At 36.5% G+C, this 25,094-nt stretch overlaps 1 protein-coding gene across 5 annotated transcripts in view; it reads right to left on the bottom strand.

Annotated features, from left to right (window-relative positions):
* The window catches only part of GLIS3 (GLIS family zinc finger 3), a 155,044-nt gene that overhangs the window by 25,465 nt on the left and 104,485 nt on the right, over positions 1 to 25,094 (bottom strand). For all 5 annotated transcript variants that reach the window (XM_061352158.1, XM_061352156.1, XM_061352155.1 and 2 more), the window contains 3 exons: positions 17,006 to 17,167; positions 15,472 to 15,582; positions 6,669 to 6,810 (listed from right to left, as the gene is read on the bottom strand). In XM_061352158.1, the coding sequence (XP_061208142.1) occupies positions 6,669 to 6,810; positions 15,472 to 15,582; positions 17,006 to 17,167 (415 nt within the window). The remainder of the gene's footprint in view (positions 1 to 6,668; positions 6,811 to 15,471; positions 15,583 to 17,005; positions 17,168 to 25,094) is intronic.

Below are 25,094 nucleotides of genomic sequence, written 5' to 3' on the forward strand. Positions count from 1 at the left end.
TTGTACACAGCGTATGTTAAAATTATCACAGTATGACAAAAGAATATATGCGGACTCCCATGGTGCCTTGTAATGAAGCCTCCAAAAGCAGCACCATGAATGATGGCATAGGAGAGCATATAACTCCTGCAGGCAATGCAACACATCTTTTGTCAGTGCAGCTTCTTGCTGCATAGAGGTACTGTGCTGACAAAAGCACCTCTGTGGGCACCCAAAAAAGTGAAATCACAAAACTAGCAGCTGCTTCCCAGTGGAAATGCCACTATTAAAACCTCCTAGTGTAGACACAGCATTGGTCCAAGCTACTACTTGCATCTTGCAAATATTAGTTGAAGGGAAACATTGTCAGCCATTGGAAGTCTACAAACTAATGGTAGTCAAAAATACTGTCAGTGATAGATCATTTCCCCAGTAGAGCTAACCTTAAGAGACTGACAGAAAATTTTGGACACTATTTTAAGAAACTGCTAAAAAACTTACTACTTTTTCATGGGAGCTGTGTGTGTGGCAAGGTTTTCTAGTGGTTTAGCTGTTACATGTGAGTTGCTTGCTCAAAATGGTGGCAGGAAACACTTGCACAAAGGAATGTCTTTTCAGTGTCTCATGCCATTAAACACCTAATTTGAATGGTATAAAACTGAGAAAATGTCCATGGCGACCAGCAGGCTCACTGACTCAAATATACCGCCACCAGGTAGGTCCACACAGAAAGATGCAGAATTGAGAGTCAAAGTTTTACTTAAGAGAAAGGCTTTGTACAAGAAAGCTCCTCTCTCTACAAATATAAGATAAACTAATACACTCAAAGTAATTTTTTAAAGATTTGGATATTCTTAAAAAAAAAACCCACAAAACAAACCAACAAGCAAAAAAAACCCCAAAACCACAGACAAAACAAAACAAAGAATCATTGATACTGTTCCTCTGTGTCCCTTAAAAAGCCCTAGCTATACCATGATTTGCAAGATGGCTATAACCTGTTAGGCCTGAATGTGAATCTTAGATTGCGTCACACCCACAAAATTTCAGCCAGAGACACAGGAGCCATGCGTTCATTTCTGGAGCCTTATCACAAATCAATTTATCAACACATAAAAATTTTCCATGAGAATATCTATGCAAAGGCTTCTCTAGAAGCTAAATTTACATGCATTTTCATAATGCATAGGAACAAATTAGGTGGTTGGAAGAGAAAAAGCTGATTCTATGAATAATGTTACTTTAAAAAAGAAGACAGAAAAGTAGCATTTTAAATGTTACAGAATCCAAAGCCTTGTGCTTTTTTTTTTTTAATGGAGCTAGACCTGTAATTTCACAGAATGTTTTTTCAAGGCAGAAGAATTACCCTCCCCTTTGCAAATTACCAACAATGGTATAATTTACTATCTTGAATTTATTCCTGTCAAATTAGCACACTGTCAACTTATTTCTGCCCCCAAAATACTTCCCTTCTTGCCATTGCCAGCATGGATTTGGAGCAGGGCTGACAATTCTTTCCATTGTCATTTCCATAGAGTAAGACAGTGCGAAGGTTTAATTTTATAGCTCAGTCAGTTAAAATTACATAAATTACATTCATTTGCAAGAGTGGTGGGTTTGGTTTTGGGTTTCTTTGGGGGTTTTGGCTTGATTTGGTTTGGTTTTGGGGGGGTTAATTACTATGTTTCACCTTCCATTTCTATAAGAAATATTTATGCAATCCTTGTGAACAAGTTTTACTTTGCACAGAAGGAAAAAGCTGAAATGATTTTTGCTCTTGAGAGCATCACCTTCATATATTTTCCCCTCTTACCTCCCCTAGGGAGCACATACTTCCCTACAGGACTTCGTGGCCAAGAATATATGGGCATGTGCTATTTTGACAGGAATTGGTAAACCCAGGAAATGTAAAACATACTATCTGTGTTGCCTTGATTCTACTCAGCTTCTCTGTAAGACTCCAGTGTGCATGGAACTTAAGAAGCCATCATGCATTAAGAAGCAGAGCAGAAGTCAAAATCACATTATGTACTTAATTAGCCTGTCTCCAGAGTTGTTCCTCCCATGGCATCTTTACATCACATCTCTTCTCTTTCAGTGGACTCCAGTTTCTGAAGTTCTGTATCATTATGAAGAAAGGAACTAAATGGTGCTGTTGCCTTGTTGCTTACGATGTTTGTACCAATTCATTAGTAAATGTTCTCTTCTTCACAATGTGAGCCTGACCATTACATCAGCATTTGGAGAACATTAAGATGCCTCAAAATGGAAATCATATACACAGAAATAAATCTGGTGCACAAAAGGACAAGTCTGAAGGGAAATAAACTGACCTCCTTAAAACAGGTAAGATAATAATATTAACAATTTTCAGCCCCTTGTAATGTGTATATGGTCCCACCTGGTAATCCATCATATTTAGTGTGAGTTCTGGATATGTATGCCATACTTAAATTCAGCCAATTCAGAGATCTTCTTAGTTGTTGGTTACCCTACATCACCTGCTCTCGCCTTCATTCCATATGTATCAAATACAACTCTTTTCCATTGCAATGGCCATAAATATCTTAGTTCTTCCTCCTCATTCTTTTTTTTTCTTTCAGTAATGAGTAGCAACTACTTCCCAAGGCTGTCAGCTTTAACAAACAGGCTGCTTTTTCCTCAGACATCTCCCACACTGCCCTTGGTGCCTAATGGTTAGGGAGCTCACCCACTAGGACAATTGCTTTAATAAAGTTCTTTCATTTTTCCTGTATGAATCTTATATCCTCTACCTGCCTATTGTATCTACCTACTGCCCTAACATTTTCTTAGATATAAATTCCTTTGGAAATTAATTTTTTCTTATTATGTGTGTAGAGTACCTACCTCAGTTCTGTTTTATTGGAACAAAAAAACATGCACAAGGGAAATTGTTACTTAAGTAGAACACATCCTAAAGCCATAGGCATTATGTAGTAGTTAGGTCAAAGGTCACAGTACTGGAGCATAAGATGCTATTTAAATAAAACTTGGAATTGCAAAACCTTCTCTAACTTCCTTGATGGAATTTTTAATTTCTATCTTGCAAAGAAAATTATGCACTTGACAAGCCTTAGTAATATCATTTGTTTGCTCTGAAGCAGAGCAGAGTGTGACATTCAGTAACTATTTATAAATGAATGACACATTCTGGTTTGTTCTTGAATATGAAATGTTCATGTTTTAACCAAACAGCACAGTAAAAATAAATTTCTTGTATACTGCAGTATTTATGATTCTTTCACCCTTATGCGTTCTATACTGTACTATACAAAATAAGTTGATATAATTTCACAGAAGTAAAAACATAATTTATATTTTTATTATGAATTAATTGCTCACATCTTCATCCTATGAACTAAATAGACCCCAAAACCCATGTGTTTTTAAAAATTAAATCCTAAATGCTACCAGAATTTTTTACACTTCAGTAGAAACAGACTTTGGATTTCTATTTTACAGAATATCATTATACATAGTCTTAGAAGGGTATGCATGCTTGCTAAATTTTAGATCTAAAATGTAAATGTAATTTTATGTTAGTTTTACATAAAGAATCTGTCATGTCACCTTACCTTATTAATAAGATTATACTCAGTTCAGATTTCTTTTATAAGGTCACAAAGGCTGAAAGCTACGAAAAAAAGCTATGCAGTCTTAACTTTAAGTAATAGATAGGTAATAAAAAATCATTGTTGTATTTGATTTAAATATATTTGTTTGCAGATTTTGTACTTTAACAGTACAGAGAAATGTCGATCATTACAGCTGTTATAGTTCATTAAGTGGAAATGAACTAGGACCTAAATATCTACTTTTATCATACATTTTTCTAATAGTTTGCTTTCAAACATTTATTCTGTAAATCTCTTGGGAAAGCAGAAAACATACCTTTGCTTTAAATGTGCACAAATGATAAGAAAAGTAACCTTCAAGTGAGAAAAGTCTGATTAATGGCAATGGAAATCTGTTCCTTTTTCTACTTGAAAAGTAACACACACAAATTTCAGCTAATATGCTGTTTATAACAGTCCCCAGCAAAAAAAAACAAACAAACAAACAAAAAACAAACCAAAAAGCAGTCCCCAGCAAAAATTTTATTTTCTAGAGAAGTCCCAAAGTTTTTCTTTATATTTAGGAAAAATACTGTTTTCAGAGAAGTCTGAAGGGTACCTTCTCTAAGGCAGGACACATAAGCTTTCATATATTTTGCTTTTGTCTTCTCTTGGGGCATGAATAATTTTCATGTTGCCATTTCAGTAAAATAATTCCCTCCCTGTTGGAGTTATCTCACATATTCACATAATATATTATTATGTAGCAGCCCTGATGAGTAGTTAATGAAACAATTCATTTCAACTGAATTGGGTGGCTGTCAAAATGAAGTGACATGAATTCATCTATACCTGACATAATACCCACAGTAACTGAAGTGAACCTACACAAGTGAATAAAATTACAAGAAATTTGCCAGGTTACAGATAACTGTGAACACATGTAAGGGAAAGAAGTTTATTACTTACCAAGAAATTAATGCTGATAAAAGTACGTTGATTAATACTATAAGAATTGCTGAACTATAGGAATCAATGTCAAGTAAGAAAAAAAATAAGCCACTATAAATTATTGTATCAAAGAATGTCCATAGTTTGTAGTGCTTAATTGAAAGACAAAGCATGATGCTTTGATGAATGACAAAAAATAAGGCCACAGTCTCAGAAGCTGTCAATTGGGCATCATGACTGCAGACACTAGCAGCTAAGGGGTGCCTGGAGGCAATAGTTTTATTTGGCCTAGGATCCTGAAAGTTCATGGGGCAGCAGTTTGTTCGAGCTGTCTGGACCGGTTTGGACTGACCAAGCATCAGGAGTCTGAGACTGAAAGCTCAGTCTCAGTCTTAAGGCTACTTGAAAACTCAGACTCAATCTTGAGACTATTACTACTACATGAGTAAAAGAGCTGAGTGCTCAACAGATTCCAGTGAAAATCTCTGAGAATGTCCTCAACTTATGAAAACCTGGTCTTAGCTCATTGGACACACTGTCTCCACCTAGCTCAAATCCTGTTGGGCAGAGAAGAGATTTCGAGCAGCCCTGTGGAAAAGGACTTGGGGGTGTTGGTCCATGAGAAAATGAACATGAGCCAGCTTCAGTGTGCGCTCGCAGCCCAGAAAGCCAATCGTACCCTGGGCTGCATCAAAAGGAGTGTGACCAGCAGGTCGAAGGAGGTTATCTTGCCCCCCTACTCTGCTCTTGTGAGACCCCACTTGGAGTATTGTGTGCAGTTCTGGTGTCCTCAACATAAAAAGGACATGGAACTGTTGGAACAAGTCCAGAGGAGGGCCACGAGGATGATCAGGGAGCTGAAGAATCTCCCATATGAAGACAGGATGAGAAGGTTGGGGCTGTTCAGCCTGAAGAAGAGAAGGCTGCGTGGAGACCTCATAGCAGCCTTCCAGTATCTGAAGGGGGCCCACATGGATGCTGCAGAAGGACTCTTCATTAGGAACTGTAGTGATAGTACAAGAGGTAATGGGTTTAAACTTAAACGGGAAGTATAGGTTAGCTATAAGGAAGAAGTTCTTTACTGTAAGGGTGATGAGGCACTGGAATGGATTGCCCAAGGAAATTGTGAATGCTCCATACCTGACAGTGCTCAAGGCCAAGTTGGACAGAGTCTTGGGTGACATGGTTTAGTGCAAGGTCGATGATCTTAAGGTCCCTTCCAACCCTAATTACTCTATGATTCTATGATCATCAACAACTAGTGTGTAGCTCCCAACAGTCTTGACAAAATGTATCATAGAACTGATAGTTTTACTGCCTCACGGTAAAATAAAGTCACGGTAAAATAAAGTCACTTATTAATGTGGCCACTTCCTATAATGTCATTTTCAGCACTGCACATAACATTCAGATAATTCTTTCACTTCCTACATCTGTTTCTCTATTGAAACTTGAACTACTAGAAGATGTATTCTGCCTGAAAATTAAAACCAGATGTTTTTACAGCTACTAAAATACTGCATTAAAAAATGGCAACATCCTACCCATCACTGTCCTAAGTTTTGAGATGTTATCACTCATAACTTACCAAATATTTCAAATTTAGCTGAAGTAGGGAAACAATTGTACATTTAGACAGGTATGACAGTGTTACATATTTTAATACGAAAATCTAGATACTTAAACAAAAAAATAGGATTATCACCTTTAAAGCACAAACATGTTTATTGGTATATTTATAGCTATAATATGAGAGCTCATGATGCGACATTTAAGTTCATTACTGTAGATGTATTTGAAAACTGTTACGTGATACATGAATAAGGAAAAGGAAAAATACTTCAATTTTTCAATGAAGCTTAATGAATTCAAGATGTCTACAAGGAATGGTAGAAGTAAACTGCTAGCACAAGTCAAATGCCTACAGAGCAAAAATACTGCTTTTCTTTCCAGTTGGTCTTTTAATGGTAAAATATGATCTGTCCTGCCTCCTTTGAAAAAAACCTGTTAAAAATCTGTTAAAAATCTTTTCATATTATATGAGAGATTCTATCCTTCTAATGAGATAGATACAGATTTTAGAGTGCATCCGATTCTGCAAAGCCATCCCTAATCTTCAGTGAACAATAACATAGCAGGCTGTTTATTTGTCTTTTTCTATACCTGGGTAAATATCGTGAGCGAGCCCTGGGGAGTGTCCCATAGTATTATCTGCAGCATCATGTGGCGATGGGGCTGACTGGAGGGGCTGGACTGCAAGGCAATCATTCAAGATATCCAGGCCAAGCTCTGAGCTTGATTGCAACTGAAACACAGGAGACAAAAAGGGGAAAAAAAAATGGAAAAAGAAAATAAATCACACAAATCCTTAAGACACCAAAAAATTATAATGAAGAAATGGTGAGGGGTTGAAGAAAGAAACAGAACACAAGCAGGCAGAATTCTTCTCTTTTAAATACTGGTTAATAATATTCCATTACAGCAGGCATTTTTTGAATCTGAAGGAGGAAACTCTTTCAGATGCTTAACAATACTATACTCAGAACAAGGGCTACTTGTATAGATAATACCTTATTCTGGTTTTATTGCTATCACTAGTAACATGGCTTTTTCATGACATTAAGTGTATGTGAAAATAAATGCTAGATATATCCACATTCAAATCCTTATCAGTTACATTATTAATGAGCATTATTTGACTTTAAATTTCTATGGTATCTAATATGAAAGAATTCTGCCACCTCCCTCAGTACCCTTGGGCAGATTCCATCCAGCCCCATAGACTTGTATGTGTGTTGGTGGTGGAGGAGGTCATTGTCCGTTTCTCCTTGGATTATGGGATCTGTGTTTTCCTCCCTGTCTTTCTGCTCAGGGTATTGGGTACCTGGAGAACAATTTGTCTTACTGTTAAAGACTGTGGCAAAGGCTTTTCTCCTCATCCTTTGTCACTGTTTCACCCCACATCCAATAAATGATGGAGATTCTCAGTAGACCTCCTATTGTTGTTAGCGTATTTATAGAAACATTTTTATTGTTTTTTACTGCAGTAGCCAAATTAAATTTGACTGGACTTTGGCACTTCTCGTTTTGTCCCTGCCTAACCTTACAACATCCTTGTAGGCCTCTTGAGTTGGCTGCCCCTTCTTCCAAAGTAATAAAAGAGTAATAAACTGGTTCTTTTTTCCCTGAGTTCCAGCCAAAGGTCTCTATTCAGCTGGGCTGGTCTTCTTAGCCACAAGCTCATCTTCTTGCACATGGGAATGGCCTGCTCCTGAACCTTTAAGTTTTCCTTCTTGAAGAATGTCCAGCCTTCCTGGACACCTTTGCCCTTCAGGGCTGCCTCCCAATGGACTCTGTCAATCAGGCCCCTAAAGAAAGAAGAATTCCTGCTTGCTCAAGCCTACTTTCATGTATATGCTGTGGCAGGGAAGTAAAGACACACAAATGGAGAAAATGATAGTGTCTGCTACTAAAAGTGAACCAGAAGAACGTAAAACACTTTGGGCACACAGTGACAGCTTTTTACAGAGTTTTGAGATTATATGGATTCTCATTTTTTTTTTTTTTTTTTTTTTTTTTGCAATGTGTAAAGGTAACAAGGGTGACTTTTCAATACATCACACTGCCAAAGCTCATAGGAGTACAAACTCAGGGCAGAAACCAAGTGCAGGGAGGAGTCATGATGTGAAAAAGCAAATGTTAAATATCAGACTGTACCAACAATCTCTTGATTATAACTGCAATAGCACCCTGAAAATCATAAGGAGGGTTTTGTTGTTTCCTCTACATTCACCCCTGGCAAAGCATATCCCCGATGATGAAGTTTCCTTGTAAGAAATGCCTCATGCAGCAGCTGGATGGGGGGTGAGATCCAATAAGTCAGTCCTCCATTGCTTTCAGGGTCTGTTTTCCTGTTTCTCACTGACCACGCTCAAAAGAACTGGTCATTTGTAGTCTCAAAAGTTTTCCAACAAATTGTATGATTAAATTCTTTAAACACTGCTGCCATTCCTAATCCCTTTTTGCCAACATCCCTTTCAGGAAAAATTGCTCCACGTCCTGGTGCCTGATTTATATTTCATCTTGAAAACAGGAAGTAAAGGGATTAAAGTTGGGGATTAAAACACTTGCTCTTTACTGCATTTTTTTTCTGCAGAATAGTTTCTTAGTTGCCATGGGCACTGCTCACTGACCCTTAGCCCCCGAATGCACTTCTTTTTGCATTAGTGACATCTCTTAAATGGTCTCCATAAAGAACAAATGATGGAAAATATCCTTATGTTCAACTGCTTTCAAAGCAAAAAAATAGATTTGCTTCCCTTTCAATCAATTCTCTCTTTTGCTATTTTAACAGTGAGATCTTAACAAAGAGTTTTAATAAGGGCAAGTGAAACCTGAAAGATACAGAAGCAAACTGGGCAGATAATGAAGTTCATAATGCAGAACCTGGCAGTTTACTCCCCACGAGGCAGGTGTTCATAAACAGAGCAATTTCTCCAGATTTATATAGTCACATAATGGACAATGTCACCAGTAACCGGATTAGTGCCCAAATAACCTGCTGAAATACCAATGATGTAATGCTCTAAACCTCCTTGGATTCCTCTTTCCTTAGGACTTGAACATTCTGAGTTAGAAAAATAAAAAGAAGTTAATTTATTTCCTGTGAGTAACACATCAAGCATTACGTTTCTGGATTCTCCAATACTGAGAAATGAAAGGATAAAATGGAAATAAGTGTTGTGAAATTAAATAAACCAAAGATACTAGCTAAAGAAAATCACCAGACATTGTTTACTATTCATGTTCTCCACTAAATCTAAATGGTGATGTAAAATTGTGTTTATTTCAAAACCTATAAAGAAACTTGTAGCCTCGTCAATTGTGCAGTAAAATCAACATGTCACAATAAAAAAGCCTGCTTCTACTGTAAAACAATGTAAATAATGAATAATCAAGAAATGACCAGCCCTATAAGAAGCAAGAGCTCTGTATTGTTTTGCTGAGGGAGTAACATATTTGCTGACATAACTCACATACAAAGGTAGACAATCTTTCAAAGCTTTACAGAAAACTCCATGTTAACCTGTAATGAAAACACTTGTATATCTTATTTTCAGAGAAATAATGTTCAATAGAGGATATCATGTCTTTAAGCATGTTTATTTCTCATTTCTCTTAATGTTTTTATGGTAAGATGGACAGGTTTATATACATTATACATAACAGGGCTCTGAGAAGTGGTAAACTGTCAGAAAAGGGATATAAAATGATTAGGATTCAGGACAATTCAGTTATTGAGGTCTGCCTCTGAAGGTAAAGATTTTATATCCCCTTTTTGTCAATACAGGGGTTGCACAGTCACAGAAGAGCAGTATATGCAGGATCATTTTGAGCTGTGCAAAGTGAGTTCAGTACAGCCCCTTCAGTTCAGATGGGAACTGTGATCAAGGTCAGTAGAGGCCACCACTCTGCAATGCAATTCCAGGAATTCCTTTGGCCAGACAATCCATATCCTTATTTCATTATTTCTAATATGCTCCGCATCTAGTGTGAACTGTTGTTCTCTACTAGGCTCTACTACAATCCAAAGTAGAACTGCCTGTATTTTATTCCTCCTCAGCACACCTGAGTCTGTCACATATCATAGGAACAAATCCTGGAAGAGCCCATTTTCACTGGGAGAATGCTTTGATAACTCCACAAAAGCCACTGTTTAGCCATGATCTTACAATTGATCAATCTGTGTCAAAAGCAAAATTATTAGGCAGAAATGAACCAAGCTGGAAGTCTGTGCACATATCCCTTGTCTCCTGAGGTTTCACTGTGTCCTTCATTCCTTAGTAATTTAGTAGATGTGCCATATACACTACAATTAAAAAAACCTCTACAAGCTGTAGACAGTTTTCAGAAATATCCTTTGCACTGCCTCTCCCAAAACAATGACTCCATGCTACTTGCTTTCTGGCAGAGACAATACAAAAATTGTGTCCTGGAAGAAGACAGGAAAATAGACACAAGCACAATTGTGTTAGACTAAGTACAAAGCAAATACATAAACAAGGAACAAAATATAATTAAGACTAAACACTGCATGCTTTAGCTGATCTATGCCTCTCTGTATAGTATTGAAAAATCCAGTGGAGACCTAGGAGGTGTTAAGCTATCTTGTCGTCTGAATCCATGCATGGTTTCCTCCAGAGCTGTTTGATTCAGCTAAGATGATGTAGGTATCCAGGAGACAGAGAGCTTTCAGAGGCAATTGTCAAGTAAACATTCAATATTTAAAAGCTCATCTGTATAATGTATCTGATCCATAACTAACTTACACAACAAGATCAAAGACATAGTCTGGGCACTGCTAAAACTGCCAAAGAATCAAAGACTGGGCAGCTGACAGATGATATTAGTTGGTATAAACTGTCTTTCAGTTCAAGGCCCAGACTAAGAGTTTTACATTCCCTTCTAGTCTTCTTTATCTGAATTCCTGCAAAGGAATTATCTTTTCATTTTCTCCACAGAGATGGAGCTAACCAATTGTGTCCTTATCCATTACGCTTTCCTTTAATTAAATGGAAACAATCATTTTCTCCACCATATTTTAAAAATCATGGCAGTCAGGTGAAGTTCCTGATGACTGGAAAAAGGGAAATATAACCCCCATTTTCAAGAAGGGGAAAACGGATGACCCAGGGAATTACAGACCAGTCAGTCACAACTCTGCGCCTGGCAAAATCTTGGAGCAGATTCTCCTGGGATGCATGCTAAAGCACATGAAAAACAACAAGGCGCTTGCATAACTTTCAATATAATACTTAAATATTTTCTTTAGATTTACAAATACAGATTCCTTCAGCAAGACTCCTGTAGAAATAGCAAATGGTTTTCATGGTATGTGAAAAAGGCAATGTTCTTATACTTGTACAAGGCTGTGTGCTAGCTTGCACAACAAATCAATCTTGATGAAAAGCACAATGCCAATATTTGTCTTGTATATTGCGTTCAAATCACTGAGTATGTAATAGTGCAGGCTCTGAATTTTGTTAAAAATGCATTATATAATTATGTCTTCACTAACTTTAATAAAAATACATACAAACTAAAACTATGGATTAATTTTTTCAAAACCATATTGTCAATTCACAGATGAAAAAATCTGTTTACTGAAAACACAAAGTGTAAACAACTGAAAATAAGCTTATTTGTGTCAAGTAGTGCATTTTTGACTAGTCAGAGATTCTACAAGATGATTCGAGGAACAAAATTACTGAGCCCTGTTGAAGATACCAAAGCAAAGCTCTCAACTGTAGCTTTCCTTATTAAAGCTGCTTGTATGTTCCAATATAATTTCTAATGGAAAATTTAGTTGAACTCTTCACATGGAAAAAATGAAGGAAAGAAACAGGGTGAAAGATGAGAGAATATAGGAGTATCTGGACTGGAAGAAAGTCCTGGGATTGGTTTTATCATAGCATACGCATGTCAACCACCTACATATGTTCAATTCGGGCTGCATATCCCAAAGACACAAAGCTATGAAGGTGGAGGACAGAATAAGAAAGAAAACTGAAAGAGAAAAGGATTATAAAAGCTGAACAAGAGAAAGAAAAAAGCAGAACACATAAATTAAGGGTAGGCATCCTGAAGGTTATTTTAGAGTAAGTTCAGAAGCAGATGCTTATTCTAGACCAGGCCCAAGGCCCATCCAGAGTGCTTACAGTTATATACACTGCGTCCATTAGCAGCTGGCATTTCAGGAGAAAGAGTGAGAAGCTGCAAATAAGCAGTACAGGAGAACCACACATTTCCACAGTCTATTTCGCTTGATGCTGACTTCTATTCTGAAGCATGACCTTCAAACACCAAAATATCCCTTGCAAAACTCACCTTTATTTTTTAACTCTGTCCCATTACCCACAGAAATAACCGGTTCTCTTTGAATCCTGCATGGCTCTTACCTTCCATTATTACGTTCAGTTATTAAATGCCACATGGTAACTGTTCAACTTACGAGAAATCTAAGTTTGTTGCTCTTTCAAAACTGAAAGGAGGAGATGAATAAGAAGAAGACAGATTTCAAAAGATATTGTAGCCCCATGGCATGTTGTGCACTAGCATTTCTCTTAGCATCACTTTATGCTCTCGTTTTGGGTGCGGCTTATTTTTTGACCACTGAGCTCCCTGCTCAGGAGATCCACCTATATTGCTGAAGGGGTGTTGAAATCCAGGCACAGAGAGCATTTTTTTACTTTTTAAAATAAAACAGGAAGTACTGCTTTTTATCACACTAAATTACCTTAAAATACATCCTGAACATTGTGATGCATAGAGATTATGCCTAAAATGTTTTGCTAGACATTTTGAGCATCTGTTCCCAGGTGTGTGGTATTTGTGTACATATTTTCCCTCCTGTTTATGAAGAATTTTACAAGTGATAATTAATGCAGGCATAGTGCTCCTTACTCTCCTCCTTTCCTCTGAAATGTAAATGAAATTTTATTGTACTATCCACTAAATTGCTTGCGTTAAATATATTTGTGCCATCATCTTCTTGGTTATACGATTTTCATCCCATTACCTGGAGCAATTCCCAGTTATTTGGTGGATGGCCAAAAGCTGGAGTTTGCAAGGAGAAGGGGAACACCAGCTGCCTTACAAGATTTAGAGAAAAGGCATTTTTGCCTCACATGGTAAGCCATAAAGAATAGTTGTTTAAAATAATTCAGAGATGGAAATTTATCTATACCACATTGCATAATCTGGCCCCATCTTAGAGGGCCAAGGAAATCTTGGAAGACAGGTGTAGAAAAATCTGGGCTGAATGTAAAGTTTAGCACAGCAAGTAGTTAATTCCACTGTTATGAATATACTTCATCCTTCTATTTTAAGACTCCGCTACATAAAAGACTCATTTGCAGGTACAGTCTTGGAGAGCCAGCAACTTAAGACACCACAATAATGTCACTTAGTGTGTTGGGGGAGGTTAAAAGGAGGATTAAAAGCAGTCAGGCATGATATATTAAATGAATCCATGACTAACGGGGTGTGACAGCAAAGGGTTTTATTCTTTTCAACAGAATAGATCCCTAGGGCTGGAAGTATTACTCCACGGTGCCTTTATCACCTTGGAATTTTTATGGTTATTTTTGATGAATTCACATTTTTGTAAAGACCCTTTTGACATTAAGCCAATTTTCACTTTTAATTAAAACCATAAATAACTTTAATTTTGTAGTAAAAGGTTTATTGTTTCTTACTTATTATTACTACCAGGAAATATTTCAAATACCAAAACATGATGTTAGTTAGCAATTTTAAGTTCTTAAAGGTTCAGTAACCATGGTGTACCTTGTAAACATTGCTCATTGCAAACTATCCACGCTTTAAGTATCTGGCTTGATAGAAGCCGCAATTTTTCTTTTTGTGGTGGTTTGGCTTATTTACCCTTCCATATATCAATGTATCACAGGTGATCAATGCACATAAATAAATCCTTATCAAACAGGAATGAGAAATAAGCAATTTTAAGTTTAGAATGTGACCATAGAGAGTCAAGCAAGGAGTAAAAAAAGCCAGGTCTGGCACATAAGGAATGGAAAATAAGCAAAGTGGAATAGTGAATAAAATGCAGGAAGGAAAATCCCACAGAGTATTGCAATCTGGCATAATGATAGAAGGGAGATAACACATTATTTCAGTTTCAAAGACAGTAATGTTACAGTGCAGCTGAACAGCTATATTCAGGTCCATTTATGTCAGTTTTAGCTGACACATCACACACAAATTTTTCAGAATAGTCTTGATTGGCATTTAGTCTACATGCCTGTAAAAGACAAGGGTCTGGGTAGCTGAGCTGCCCTTCTCAGATATGCAGGACAGAGCTCGCAGACCTCCTTTGGTAGTCCTGCCTCTGGTAATTGTGCACAGAAGCAAGGGAGACAAAGCACTGCTTATAAGGTGAAAATTGATGCTCCATTACCTCGTCTCTGATACAGAAGTTGGCATTCATGAGTTTAAAAGAAATTCCTCAAGATTACTGCAGTGCAGTTCCTCAGAGGCTGACATGGAGTCTCTGCTGCCATGTCCTGCTTCAATAGACCACTGAATCAAAATGTACTCTTTCAATTTGTATACTGCAGCCTTAAAACTTGCCACATAGTACTTCCAATGCTGCACAAAACAGTTTCTGGCAACTTTCTATGAATGGTTGTGCACTTAATTTTAAAACTTCTGAACTGTAACTTGTTTTACATAGGGCTCCGTTTCAAAGTTTTGTCTATCCCTAAACCAGTCCATGCATGTTTCCCTTTTATCAGGACCAATTTCCTTTAAAGTGAAAGCTTCCATTTTTATTCTCAATGATCTAAGGAAATATTGCCAGTGATTAATAGGAGTTATGATGAAAAATGCTCAGGAAAAGAAATCATTCCCTTAGGTCACAGCTCAGCTCTTAAAAGATGTGCTTACACATAAACAACTGCTGACTCTTGGACTTGACATCCACAGGGAACCAGTGTTGTGAAATGTCTTGGTATTTGGAAGTGTCTGGTACACGTAAATGTAATTTCCACCTTAATCTCAAATACGGCCCATCTTATCCTCAGAATCCATCCTTCCATCTGAGACTGGCTATGTAAGCTGGATTTTGTATTACTGTGCATTTACAGATTAGCAGAACTTGAAAAACTTTAAAAAAAAAAAGAGTTTTCAAAAAATGTCTTTTAGTCGCCTCATTATGTATCTTCAGTGGTTAATCACCACATCAGAAAATAAAAAGCAGTAAAGCATGCAGCCTCATTAAGTCAATATCATTTATATGAAACCCATATGAAACTTCCCATTAACAGTTTTTCTAATAACAGCCTGATGTCAGCACAGGTACTTGAAGATGCATTGAAACAGCTAATGCTAAAACACTGACTTCTCCACATAAGCCTTACAGCAGTCAACACAGTAGAAAATTTACCTTTTTCCTCACTTGTTGGTCTTTGGAAGAATGGGCTTTCACATGCTTTCTCAGAGAACTTGGATCTGTGTATCGTTTTGTACATCCTGGAATCTGACATGCATAAGGTTTCTAGGTCAAAAAGAAAAAAGGATAAAACAGCTGTTATATCACGAATTATTTTAATTCCAGATAAGTCTTTTTGAAACTTGGGATGCTGCAAACCACATTATTACAGAACACAAATGTTGTACATTATTATAAGCAGAATGCTCAGTAATTTATTAGAAAGGAAAAGGAGGAAAGTAAGGCTTATAAGAAAGACAAAAGGAAAGCTTTCATTATGGCACCTGTTATTGTTACCTTTTTTTGGTAATCAGTACAATAAATATTGCTAGTTATACTCACAATTCTTCCACCCTCAGAGCAATCTTTGACTTAACCAGAAATTACACTCTTTAGAGAATCAGGTAAAGAAAGTGCAGTAAAGGCCCAGAGAGACTGTTTAGGATTATAGAAGAATCTGCTTCAGAAGAGAAAAACAAGAAAAAGTGTTAGTTCACTACATTACAAAGAGGAAGCAAAAACCAAAGCAAGCACTGAAGACTGAAGTTTCAAAAATACTACATACAAAAATACAAATTTTAATGTGAAGTACAAGACAAACTCCTTTAGCTCACGTTTTCTAAAAAAAAAGTCATTTTAGAAAGATTCCAGATATCCTTGTATTTTTTTTAATACCCAACACACCTAACTCACCAAATAAATCTAAATCTTTGGAAGTATCTCCTTCTGCCTGTTCTAACCCATCTGTATTCCCTGAAGACTTGTAGGTTCACAATACATAGTGTTAAATGAACTTCAGGTCCAACGGTTTGCTGAAATCAGCTATTTTGCAATTTAGATGTTTATGTTTCACAAAAGCATTTCCGTAAACACCTGTACAAATGATTAACTTACCAGCCATACTATTGACTATTTGAAATTTATCATTTAAGTTTTGTGACTGCCATTTAATTCAAATGGCATTGTTCTCATTTTGTTTCTGGACTTCTGGCCTTTGGAAACTGCTTGTCTCTGACAAAACATCATCTTTGTTATGAAACAAAATGTTTTAAACTAATCTCAGCTGGGATTCAAATTCATACGCAGCACTTTGTTGGAATGAAATTTTTAGATTTACAAAATTATTCTTCCTCTCTTGACTTTTCTGGTACATGCCCCAACCTCAAGTTCAACTGAGTTTTTGCCAGAGAATAACCATTATTATCACAGACGGCTTCTGTCTTTTCATAGTGACTTCAGGTTCCCTAAAGACCATTCAAGTGGGAGACAGTTATTGCTTTTAGCTGAGGCAAAACCTGTGGAGCTGCAGCCCTTTTATCAACTAGTTTGGCCCATCTTCATCCATGCTTCTGAAACACCTTAAACTGCCTCACCAGACACTTCTCCCTCCTATCTCTAAGGTTATGGGCTATCTACTGACACCAAGCTGGATGAAAGGAGCACATGGTCTAATGCACAGGAGACTGCAATGTGACTTCTGCTTCCTTACAGTGTCCACGTGTGTCCTCTGGTGCTTGGCACGGTCACTGGAGTTGCTGAATGCTTTCTGGCAGCCAGGGTGTTGACAAAGGTACGGCTTTTCACCTGTATGGCTCCTTAAGTGAATCTTGAGATTTTCTAGTCTGGAAAAGGCTTTCTTGCATCCCTCAAACTATAAAAGAGAAAGAAAAAACACACTCAGCAGGCTGCAACAGTAAGCACAAGAACAACAAGAACAACAGGCTGAAAGGGCTTTCAGAAACCTCCAGCCTGCTATGTGACCCTCCAGAGATGAGAAAACATGGCTTCTCAGTGTGGGTATTACTGCAGGCTTTGAACCATTTAGACCATAAGAATGTATTTATCCTTCCTGCACATGACTGAATGAGGAAACCACATCCCAATCCTAATTTACACATGGGACACTGAGACCCAAAGAGTCTGGTCAGCTCAGAGAGACGCACTTCTCAGTCTCTCTGGGAAACACAGCCCTAGCTGATTTGCCCAGTAGCAGACAGAAAGCAAAATGGTCACTGTGAGGTTCCCAAGTCCTGTGCTAGCTACCTTTATCTCAGGTCTAGGCTTGATGAAATTAGCAACTGAGCTGCATCTCTCAGGAGGCACTCCAACCTACTAAGCAACAAAAAAATCATGCAGAGAAATGTCAGTCTGCTCTACCTTGCTGATGATAATTCAAAAAATGAAATGATTTCTGAAATATTTAAATATATATATATCTTGGAAATAGGAAAGAAAGAATATAAATTCTTTTCTATTTGTCATTTTTTTGCCAATGTTTATACAAGCCGAAAACCTGTTCTTCGTCTGTTATGTTCCCATAGTATACTTTATCCTAAGGGAAAATAAAAACCATCAATTCTATCTGACACCAGCATTTTTTATAGATCTTTGTTTTCAATTAGACTTGAATATTTATGAATATTAATTATAAGTATAGGCTTTTTTCATTCAATCAGTTGAGATCAGTTAATCCCATCAGTTTTAGCTGCTGCATATTCTACTGTGCAACATCTAAAACATGTACTGTATAACATGCTATTTTGCAGATCTTGTACACCTGCATAAAATAATAGTGCATTAACAGAGATGTCAAACATTTCTAATGCTAACAAAAATTTTTCCACCATTTCTCTACCTATACATTTTACTCACTGGAAAAGAAACACACCATTTTTCACTGATGATTGAATAATACAAATAAACTTTATCAGGTATTATTCAGTGCGTGTATGTTTACAAAAGCACAGACAGAATTCTGATTAAAATTAGCATGGCTTTTATGCAGAACTGCAACACACTCAAAAAAGAGGGGAAAAAGGATATAAATCTTTCATTACTTAAGTACCGTAGCTTTTTAATTAATGTAAGAGAGAGTTACAAATTTGAAGAATAAAGTGTAATACACACATACCTGTATGAATATATAAAGTAGCAATATTAATATTAAGCTTAAGAAATTAAGATTGAAAAAGGGGATGAAGAACCCCCAAGTATATCATAAGTGCAATTTCATCTCTCACATACATCAAGTTCAGAAAATTTCTCAACCCACAAAGCATATTTATTTATATCTAATCCCTTTAACCAAAGCAAACCTACACTGCCTTTCAGATAGACCAGTTTCAATCACTGATTATTAATTTATGCTTGTACATAGAGTGTTGCCTTTATGAAGGTTTAGTGCACAAGCAAAACATTGTTGCAAGTGTAACCATTTTTTTACTTTTAGGAAAATATTATTAGAAAATATTCCAGGATAAATAAATAAAACTTTAGACAGACATCTCTTACAACTGCCTGAATAAAAATTCCCTGTTTTATTAGGAAAAAATAAAGAGCAGAGAAAGCATAAATACCACGGTGCTGAAAGACTGATATAAAAAATGGCCTTAGGAAAATAAAACCATTTAAGAGCAGCTATGCTAAAATAACAAAGAAACCTACTGATTAGCCCATCTTATGTGGATAAGTTGTTATTTCTTCATAAAAGAACAATCGGCCATTTTAATGACAGTAACTAGGCTGTATGCAAGTATGAAATAAATTGTAACATCTCAACTATCAAATTGTGTATTGCAGAAGAGGTCATTCTAGCAAAACACAGAAACTGCAAGCCTGTAACATTAAAAAGGCCATCATAACACAACAGTTAAGGAATGTTACATTAAAAGCCGGACTTTCTGAAGCCTTAGGAGTCTTCAGTGCTTAAAACAAAATAAATGAAAATAAATGAAAAGACATTATTTTCAAAAATGCAAAACATGCATTCTTTCCTGATAACCAGATTTCAACAAAATATTCTAGACAAGACATGATTACCTATGGCGGAAAAAAGCCAGATAGATGGTAGTTGAAATGGAATTCTTCATAGTTTTTATGTAGTAAAAGAGGAGAATGCAACACCTTCATTACAAAGAGTCCCTTCAGTACATGGCATGCATGGCAATCTGAAGCTTAACATTTCTAAATGTACTCCCAATTCCACCATATTTTGGGGTAGTATTATGTAGAATTAATTATATAATGTTTTCCTAAACTGCAATACAGAAATTATAGTTATGGAGCTGTTATTTTTACAGTGGCATAAAACCCGAAACTGCAAAGTAGGTCATAAAGAAAATTTCCTCTCTTGAGTTCCTAAACTTGGAAGGATTTTTTCAAAACATATTAATTAGAGTGTCCACATCCATATTCACTTTTCTTTTTTATAATAATAATTGTCAAAAATAAGACAAAATGTATTTACAGTGAAAGGTTAAGCATGTCGATAAAAAGCAGAAGTAGTATTTTAAAACACTCATGTTTTCATGGGTGTGCTGTTCAGCCTTCTATAGTCAGACACCATGTCCCGTGTACTGGGCAACAATCCTGTGAAATTACAATATAATTACATAGATTTATATAAAATAATCTGTGCAGCATATAGAGCCCTGTTGGATGCACCACACACTTCTGAGCCCTGTTGGGAATTAGATGAAAACCTTGATTACAAAATATATTTAGACCCTTACACTGTAAGAACAACATGGTTCTGTGTCTATACTTCAATGTTAATAGAAGATCTTCAGTAGTCAAGTGTTTAAGAAATCAGTCATTTTTCACTGTAAAAGGAACTGCTCTGTATTTCTCAATTGATCACCAGGGTAACAAAGACTGAAGACCCTGCTCTGGCAAACATCTGTCAGAGATCTCATCCATTCACAGGAAAGTATCTAGTCTTTGTTTTAAGAGTCAATGACAAGACAGCACAGCTTCCTCTTAATCCAGCTATCCCCTAGTATTATCTGGTATTAAAAATCATTACTTTTTCCTATTTGAATTTGTTTTGCTTCAGCATCCAAACTGTGCATTTTCTTTTGACTTTTTCTTCTCTATTAATGTGGTAACATAAAATATAACTTCCAGGTATTTTCTGTTATCAAGTCACTTAACTAAGTCCCAAATAATTTATACGTAAAAAAATTATTCACTTTCTCACTATAAACACTTCTTTCTCAGATCTACTTTGAAATTTTTTTTAACACCAAAACAAATGAAATTAAATACTTAAAGAAATATTGACACCTTGGCAGTATTTAATATTACAGTGATATTTAATCCAACATTATGTTACTGTCATATTCTGATACTTTCACATTTACGCTTTTAATATCTTTTTTATTTTTAATCAGTTATACACGGACTCTTAAATATTTTTCAGCATCAGTGCATTTGGGGGAGGATCATATTTTATTTTTTAAGTGAAGGATAAGCATTTCTCTAGTCTGTTGCCATTTGTGGGGACATATTTACAGACATTATAATGAATACATTTCATTACATGTTCCCAGTCTGGTCTTCCTCTAAGGTTATGGGGACAGAGATGTTTCACCTTTTTATATCTGACATTGCTAACCATCAACTTTCCTATAACCATTAAATTGCAACATCTGGCTTTCTGTATATCAAGAGGTAGCCTGTATCCATGCAAAGTCTTAATGACAGACCTGGATACCTCAGTGACAGAACCTCCCCTCCTCAACTTGAGGCTGTTTCCTCTTGTCCCATCACTTGTTACCTGGGAGAAGAGACCAACACCCGCCTCACTACATCCTTCTGTCAGATAATTGTAGATTATCTCCCTCCACATAAGGTTAAAAATGTATTTTAAACATGAAAAGCCTTGGAGAAACCTAATCATATTGTATAAAACCAAACACAGAACAGCAGGCATTTCACCAGTGGTATTTTATATTCCATTCCAAACTGATCCCCATCAACAATGGACAAAATTCAGCACAAGACTTATAAACAGCATTATCCACCAATGATTCCACGTTTGAACTATATTTAAGATCTATTCCTCAAAAAAATAACTAATAAATAATACTGAACTATTTTTAAATATTCTGTGCTTGTCATTTACAATTTAATACTTTCTTCCAGTAAAATATAAATCCAGAAATACAGTACTATCTTTCTACCTTTTCCTTCTTCCATGCCAGACTGTAGAAGTACCAGCTTGATAAAACACTCAAAGAACTGATATTTATGTGAGAAGAAAATGAAACAAGTGGGACTCTGCAAAGGCAAAGGGCTCCAAGATGTTTCCATGTACGCTTCTATGTCTTCAGAAAGACAGTAAAATAATTTGATATCCCATGTGCTGAATGATACAAACTGGTATGAGTCTGCCTGCTTGAAGACAGTATAAAAAGTTGACTCTGTCTCATGAAGATGTACTATCCGGACATTGACCTGATCCCATTCACAGCAGCCAGTTACTGCCTGAGATTGCTTTGTCAAGCTATTTGACTTGCTTACTTTAGTAAGCATAAGCTGAACATAAGCATGACAAATAAAGTTTTAAATCCTAGACTTTGAAGAACTTATATTTTCTAGATGAAAATATAAGCCATTTCTGAATTTTAGGAAATGTATATATGCAAATAGAGAAAATGGTATTCCTATAAAAAAACAAGGAAAAAATAAATCAGAGTAGCATATACATTAAGGCCCCAAATAAAATCTTTGAATTGTCCAGTAGTCATGTAGCATTTTGAAAAGGTTTACTAACAGATAAAGGGCAAGTTAATTATTTAAGAATGTTTTATGCCTTCCTGTCAATTGATTTTGAATGGTGTGGTATGCTGACCATGTACGTTCTTCTGTGTCAGAATCAAGGCAGGTGGTATGACAAGGACAAAGTATCTTTTCCCAGCTTTGCATTTATCACAAGAACAGATTTAAATGCTGTTCTTTTTGTATGGCTTTCAAAGAAGAACAATACATTGCAAACATTAATTAATAGTCTTTTTAAAAGCTTTTCCTTTCCTCAACAGCATTAGCAGGGTGCTGCTGTGTGAGAGATGTAAGGGCTTTCAAAAAATTGAGAGTAAGACCTCATATGAAAACCTTTCAAATAGCTTTTTATTCCCCCAGACTCTCCTGCCTGGCAATCTTGTGAACGACACATAATTAGTGTCAGACATCATTCAAACTGCTGACATCAGGTGCTCACCAACAAGGAGGCTGCATGCTACAGATGAGATTTAAAAGCCCAGGTTCATTTCATGTAAAATAAGCACTCTGCTTTTAACCCTTAAAGTGTGTAAATGGGGGAAAACGTAGTATTCAGAGCAGCACTTCATTATAGAGCAACGATTTCTATCTAAACAGAACACATCTTGAGACATTGTGACTAAATGCTTTACTAGATTCATGGTGCTTATATAAGGCCATATTTTTCTCAATGCTATGCAAAGGCTGTGATCTATTTTCTGATTTTATAGTTAAGCCTATGAAATGAAACAGTATCTTGGAATTCTTTGCTCCAGTAAATAATGACAGACTATGCTTATGTCTTGCACATGATTATGGAAGGTGCTTGTTTGCCCAACCATTCAATGAAAATTTGGTCCACAGCATATTGAAGTCAATAAGTAATTATTCTCTTTTTATTTTCCTCTTAAAAAAAGCAGGTTCCCTCCACTATAATATCCTCACTTCCAGTCTATCTGGTAGATTCCATTAAAATTTTACAATCCAGTATTGCGTAAATATAAATGCAAACCAAAGATAATTACAGACAAAGCTTAAAGTAAATTGTTAATTTATCTTCTTTATACTTTCTACATCAAGCTAACAGGATTATTATTCTCAACAGATGTACAAGAGAGTTTATTTTATGAGTCAGATGTAAGACAGAACTAGTTGGTACTTATGGCTATAAAGCTTTTGACTAAGGAGCACATAATGTTTTTTGTGTGTGTGTAACAATAGAACAAGAGTAATAAACTATACCCTATTTGATTTCAGATTTCCAGTACATATGTCTCCTTGGGTATATTTTAAGTAAGCAGTACATACTGCTGCTGTAACCAAAAAATGCAATAAAATCAACAGAAAAAAAAATATAAATTAATGCAGAGCAAAAGTCACATTGGCTAACATAATTTAAATCAAATTGGGCTACTTCTTCAGTCAGACACAGAAGACAGGCCAGTCTCTGGCACTGTCTTCAAGCAAACTCTCACTTTATCAGGAACACTGTACACAGTGATTACTTATCAATAAAATTTAATTTTAATCTCCTTTCCAAGGAGATCGGCATTTATACTGAACACTCTGGTGTTCATTCTGATAGGACAATCAGGAACACTGAATTAAGGATGCTACCAAATTGCAGTAAAGGTGGAAGAAGAAAACAGGTAAGGAACCGTCCTCAGCCACAATACTCTTTTATTGTGGGAGCTCTCTTTACAGATGGTTATTTTAATTTGTGTGTTCTTGATAAATATAGCATGCTCATTTTCCTTTTCATTTCAATACTCTGGAGATCATACTTCTCACATTCTTGAAATCTGTACCACATATTATATATGTATATTCTTAATTTCTAGGTAACAATATGCCTAAAAACAGAAATACCTCAGTGAAAATGAAGCATAATACATTGAATGTTATTTATCCCACAAAATAGTAGTGTCAAGAGATTCATTCACCATGGAAATGCCTCTTGTTTTCACTAGTTTTAGTAAGTGTGGCCATTTCAGCCTTGGAAGTTATTTCTGTTGCTGTAGAGAAGGTAAATATTATGACAAGTCCCTTAAAAAAAAAACTATTACTAAACACATCAGCTGCTGCTGATTAAAAAAAAGCATATGGTACAGAAACCATTACAGGAAGAATGAACAATTTGGGAAATCTTTTACTGCTTCCTTTTGAAAGACAATGCCCTTGATTTTTATTATTTTTTTCTTCTGTTTTTTTCACCTTTCATTCTTTTCCTTCCTGGCTTTTCAAAAAGATTGTCTCTGATACTGATATAACTGAGGTCACCATCTGCATTCTTGCAGATTTCACTAACAAGTTTACATAGTTCTAAAATTGCTCACTGCTGGGAACTACAGACCAGTCAGTCTCACCTCCATGCCTGGTAAAATCTTGAAGCAGATTCTCCTGGAAGGCATGCTAAAGCACATGAAAAATAACAAGGTGCTTGGTGACAGCCAGCATGGCTTCACTAAGGGGAAATCCTGCCTGACCAGTTGGGTGGCCTTCTATGATGAGGCTACAGAACTGATGGACAGGGGTAGAGCAGCTGGACTTGTACAAAGTGTTCAACACTGTCCCACACGACATCCTTGTCTCTAAATTGGAGAGACATCAACTTGATGGATTGGACCACTCAGTGGATAAAGAACTGGCTGGATGGCCGCACGCAAAGAGTTGTGGTCAATGGCTCAGTGTCCAGCTGGAGACCTGTAATGAGTGGTGACCCTCAGGGATTTGTGTTGGGACCGGTCTTGTTCACCGTCTTTGTCGGTGACATGGACAGTGGGATTGAGTACGCCCTCAGCAAGTTTGCCGATGACACCAAGCTGTGTGGTTCAGTTGATACGCTGGAGGAAAGTAATGCCATCCAGAGGGACCTTGACAGGCTTGTGAGGTGGGCTGATGCCAACCTTATGAACTTTAACCATGAGAAGTGCAAGGTCCTACACCTGGGTCAGAGCAATCCCGGGCACAGCTACAGGTTGGGCAAAGAAGAGATTCAGAGCAGCCCTGCAGAGAAGGACTTGGGGGTACTGGTCAAC

Source organism: Neopsephotus bourkii, unplaced genomic scaffold (assembly GCF_033783945.1).
Source record: "Neopsephotus bourkii isolate Nb327-2 ecotype Australia unplaced genomic scaffold, CSIRO-AGI_Nbou_v1 NB_622, whole genome shotgun sequence".
In the NCBI taxonomy this organism is placed as follows: domain Eukaryota; kingdom Metazoa; phylum Chordata; class Aves; order Psittaciformes; family Psittacidae; genus Neopsephotus; species Neopsephotus bourkii.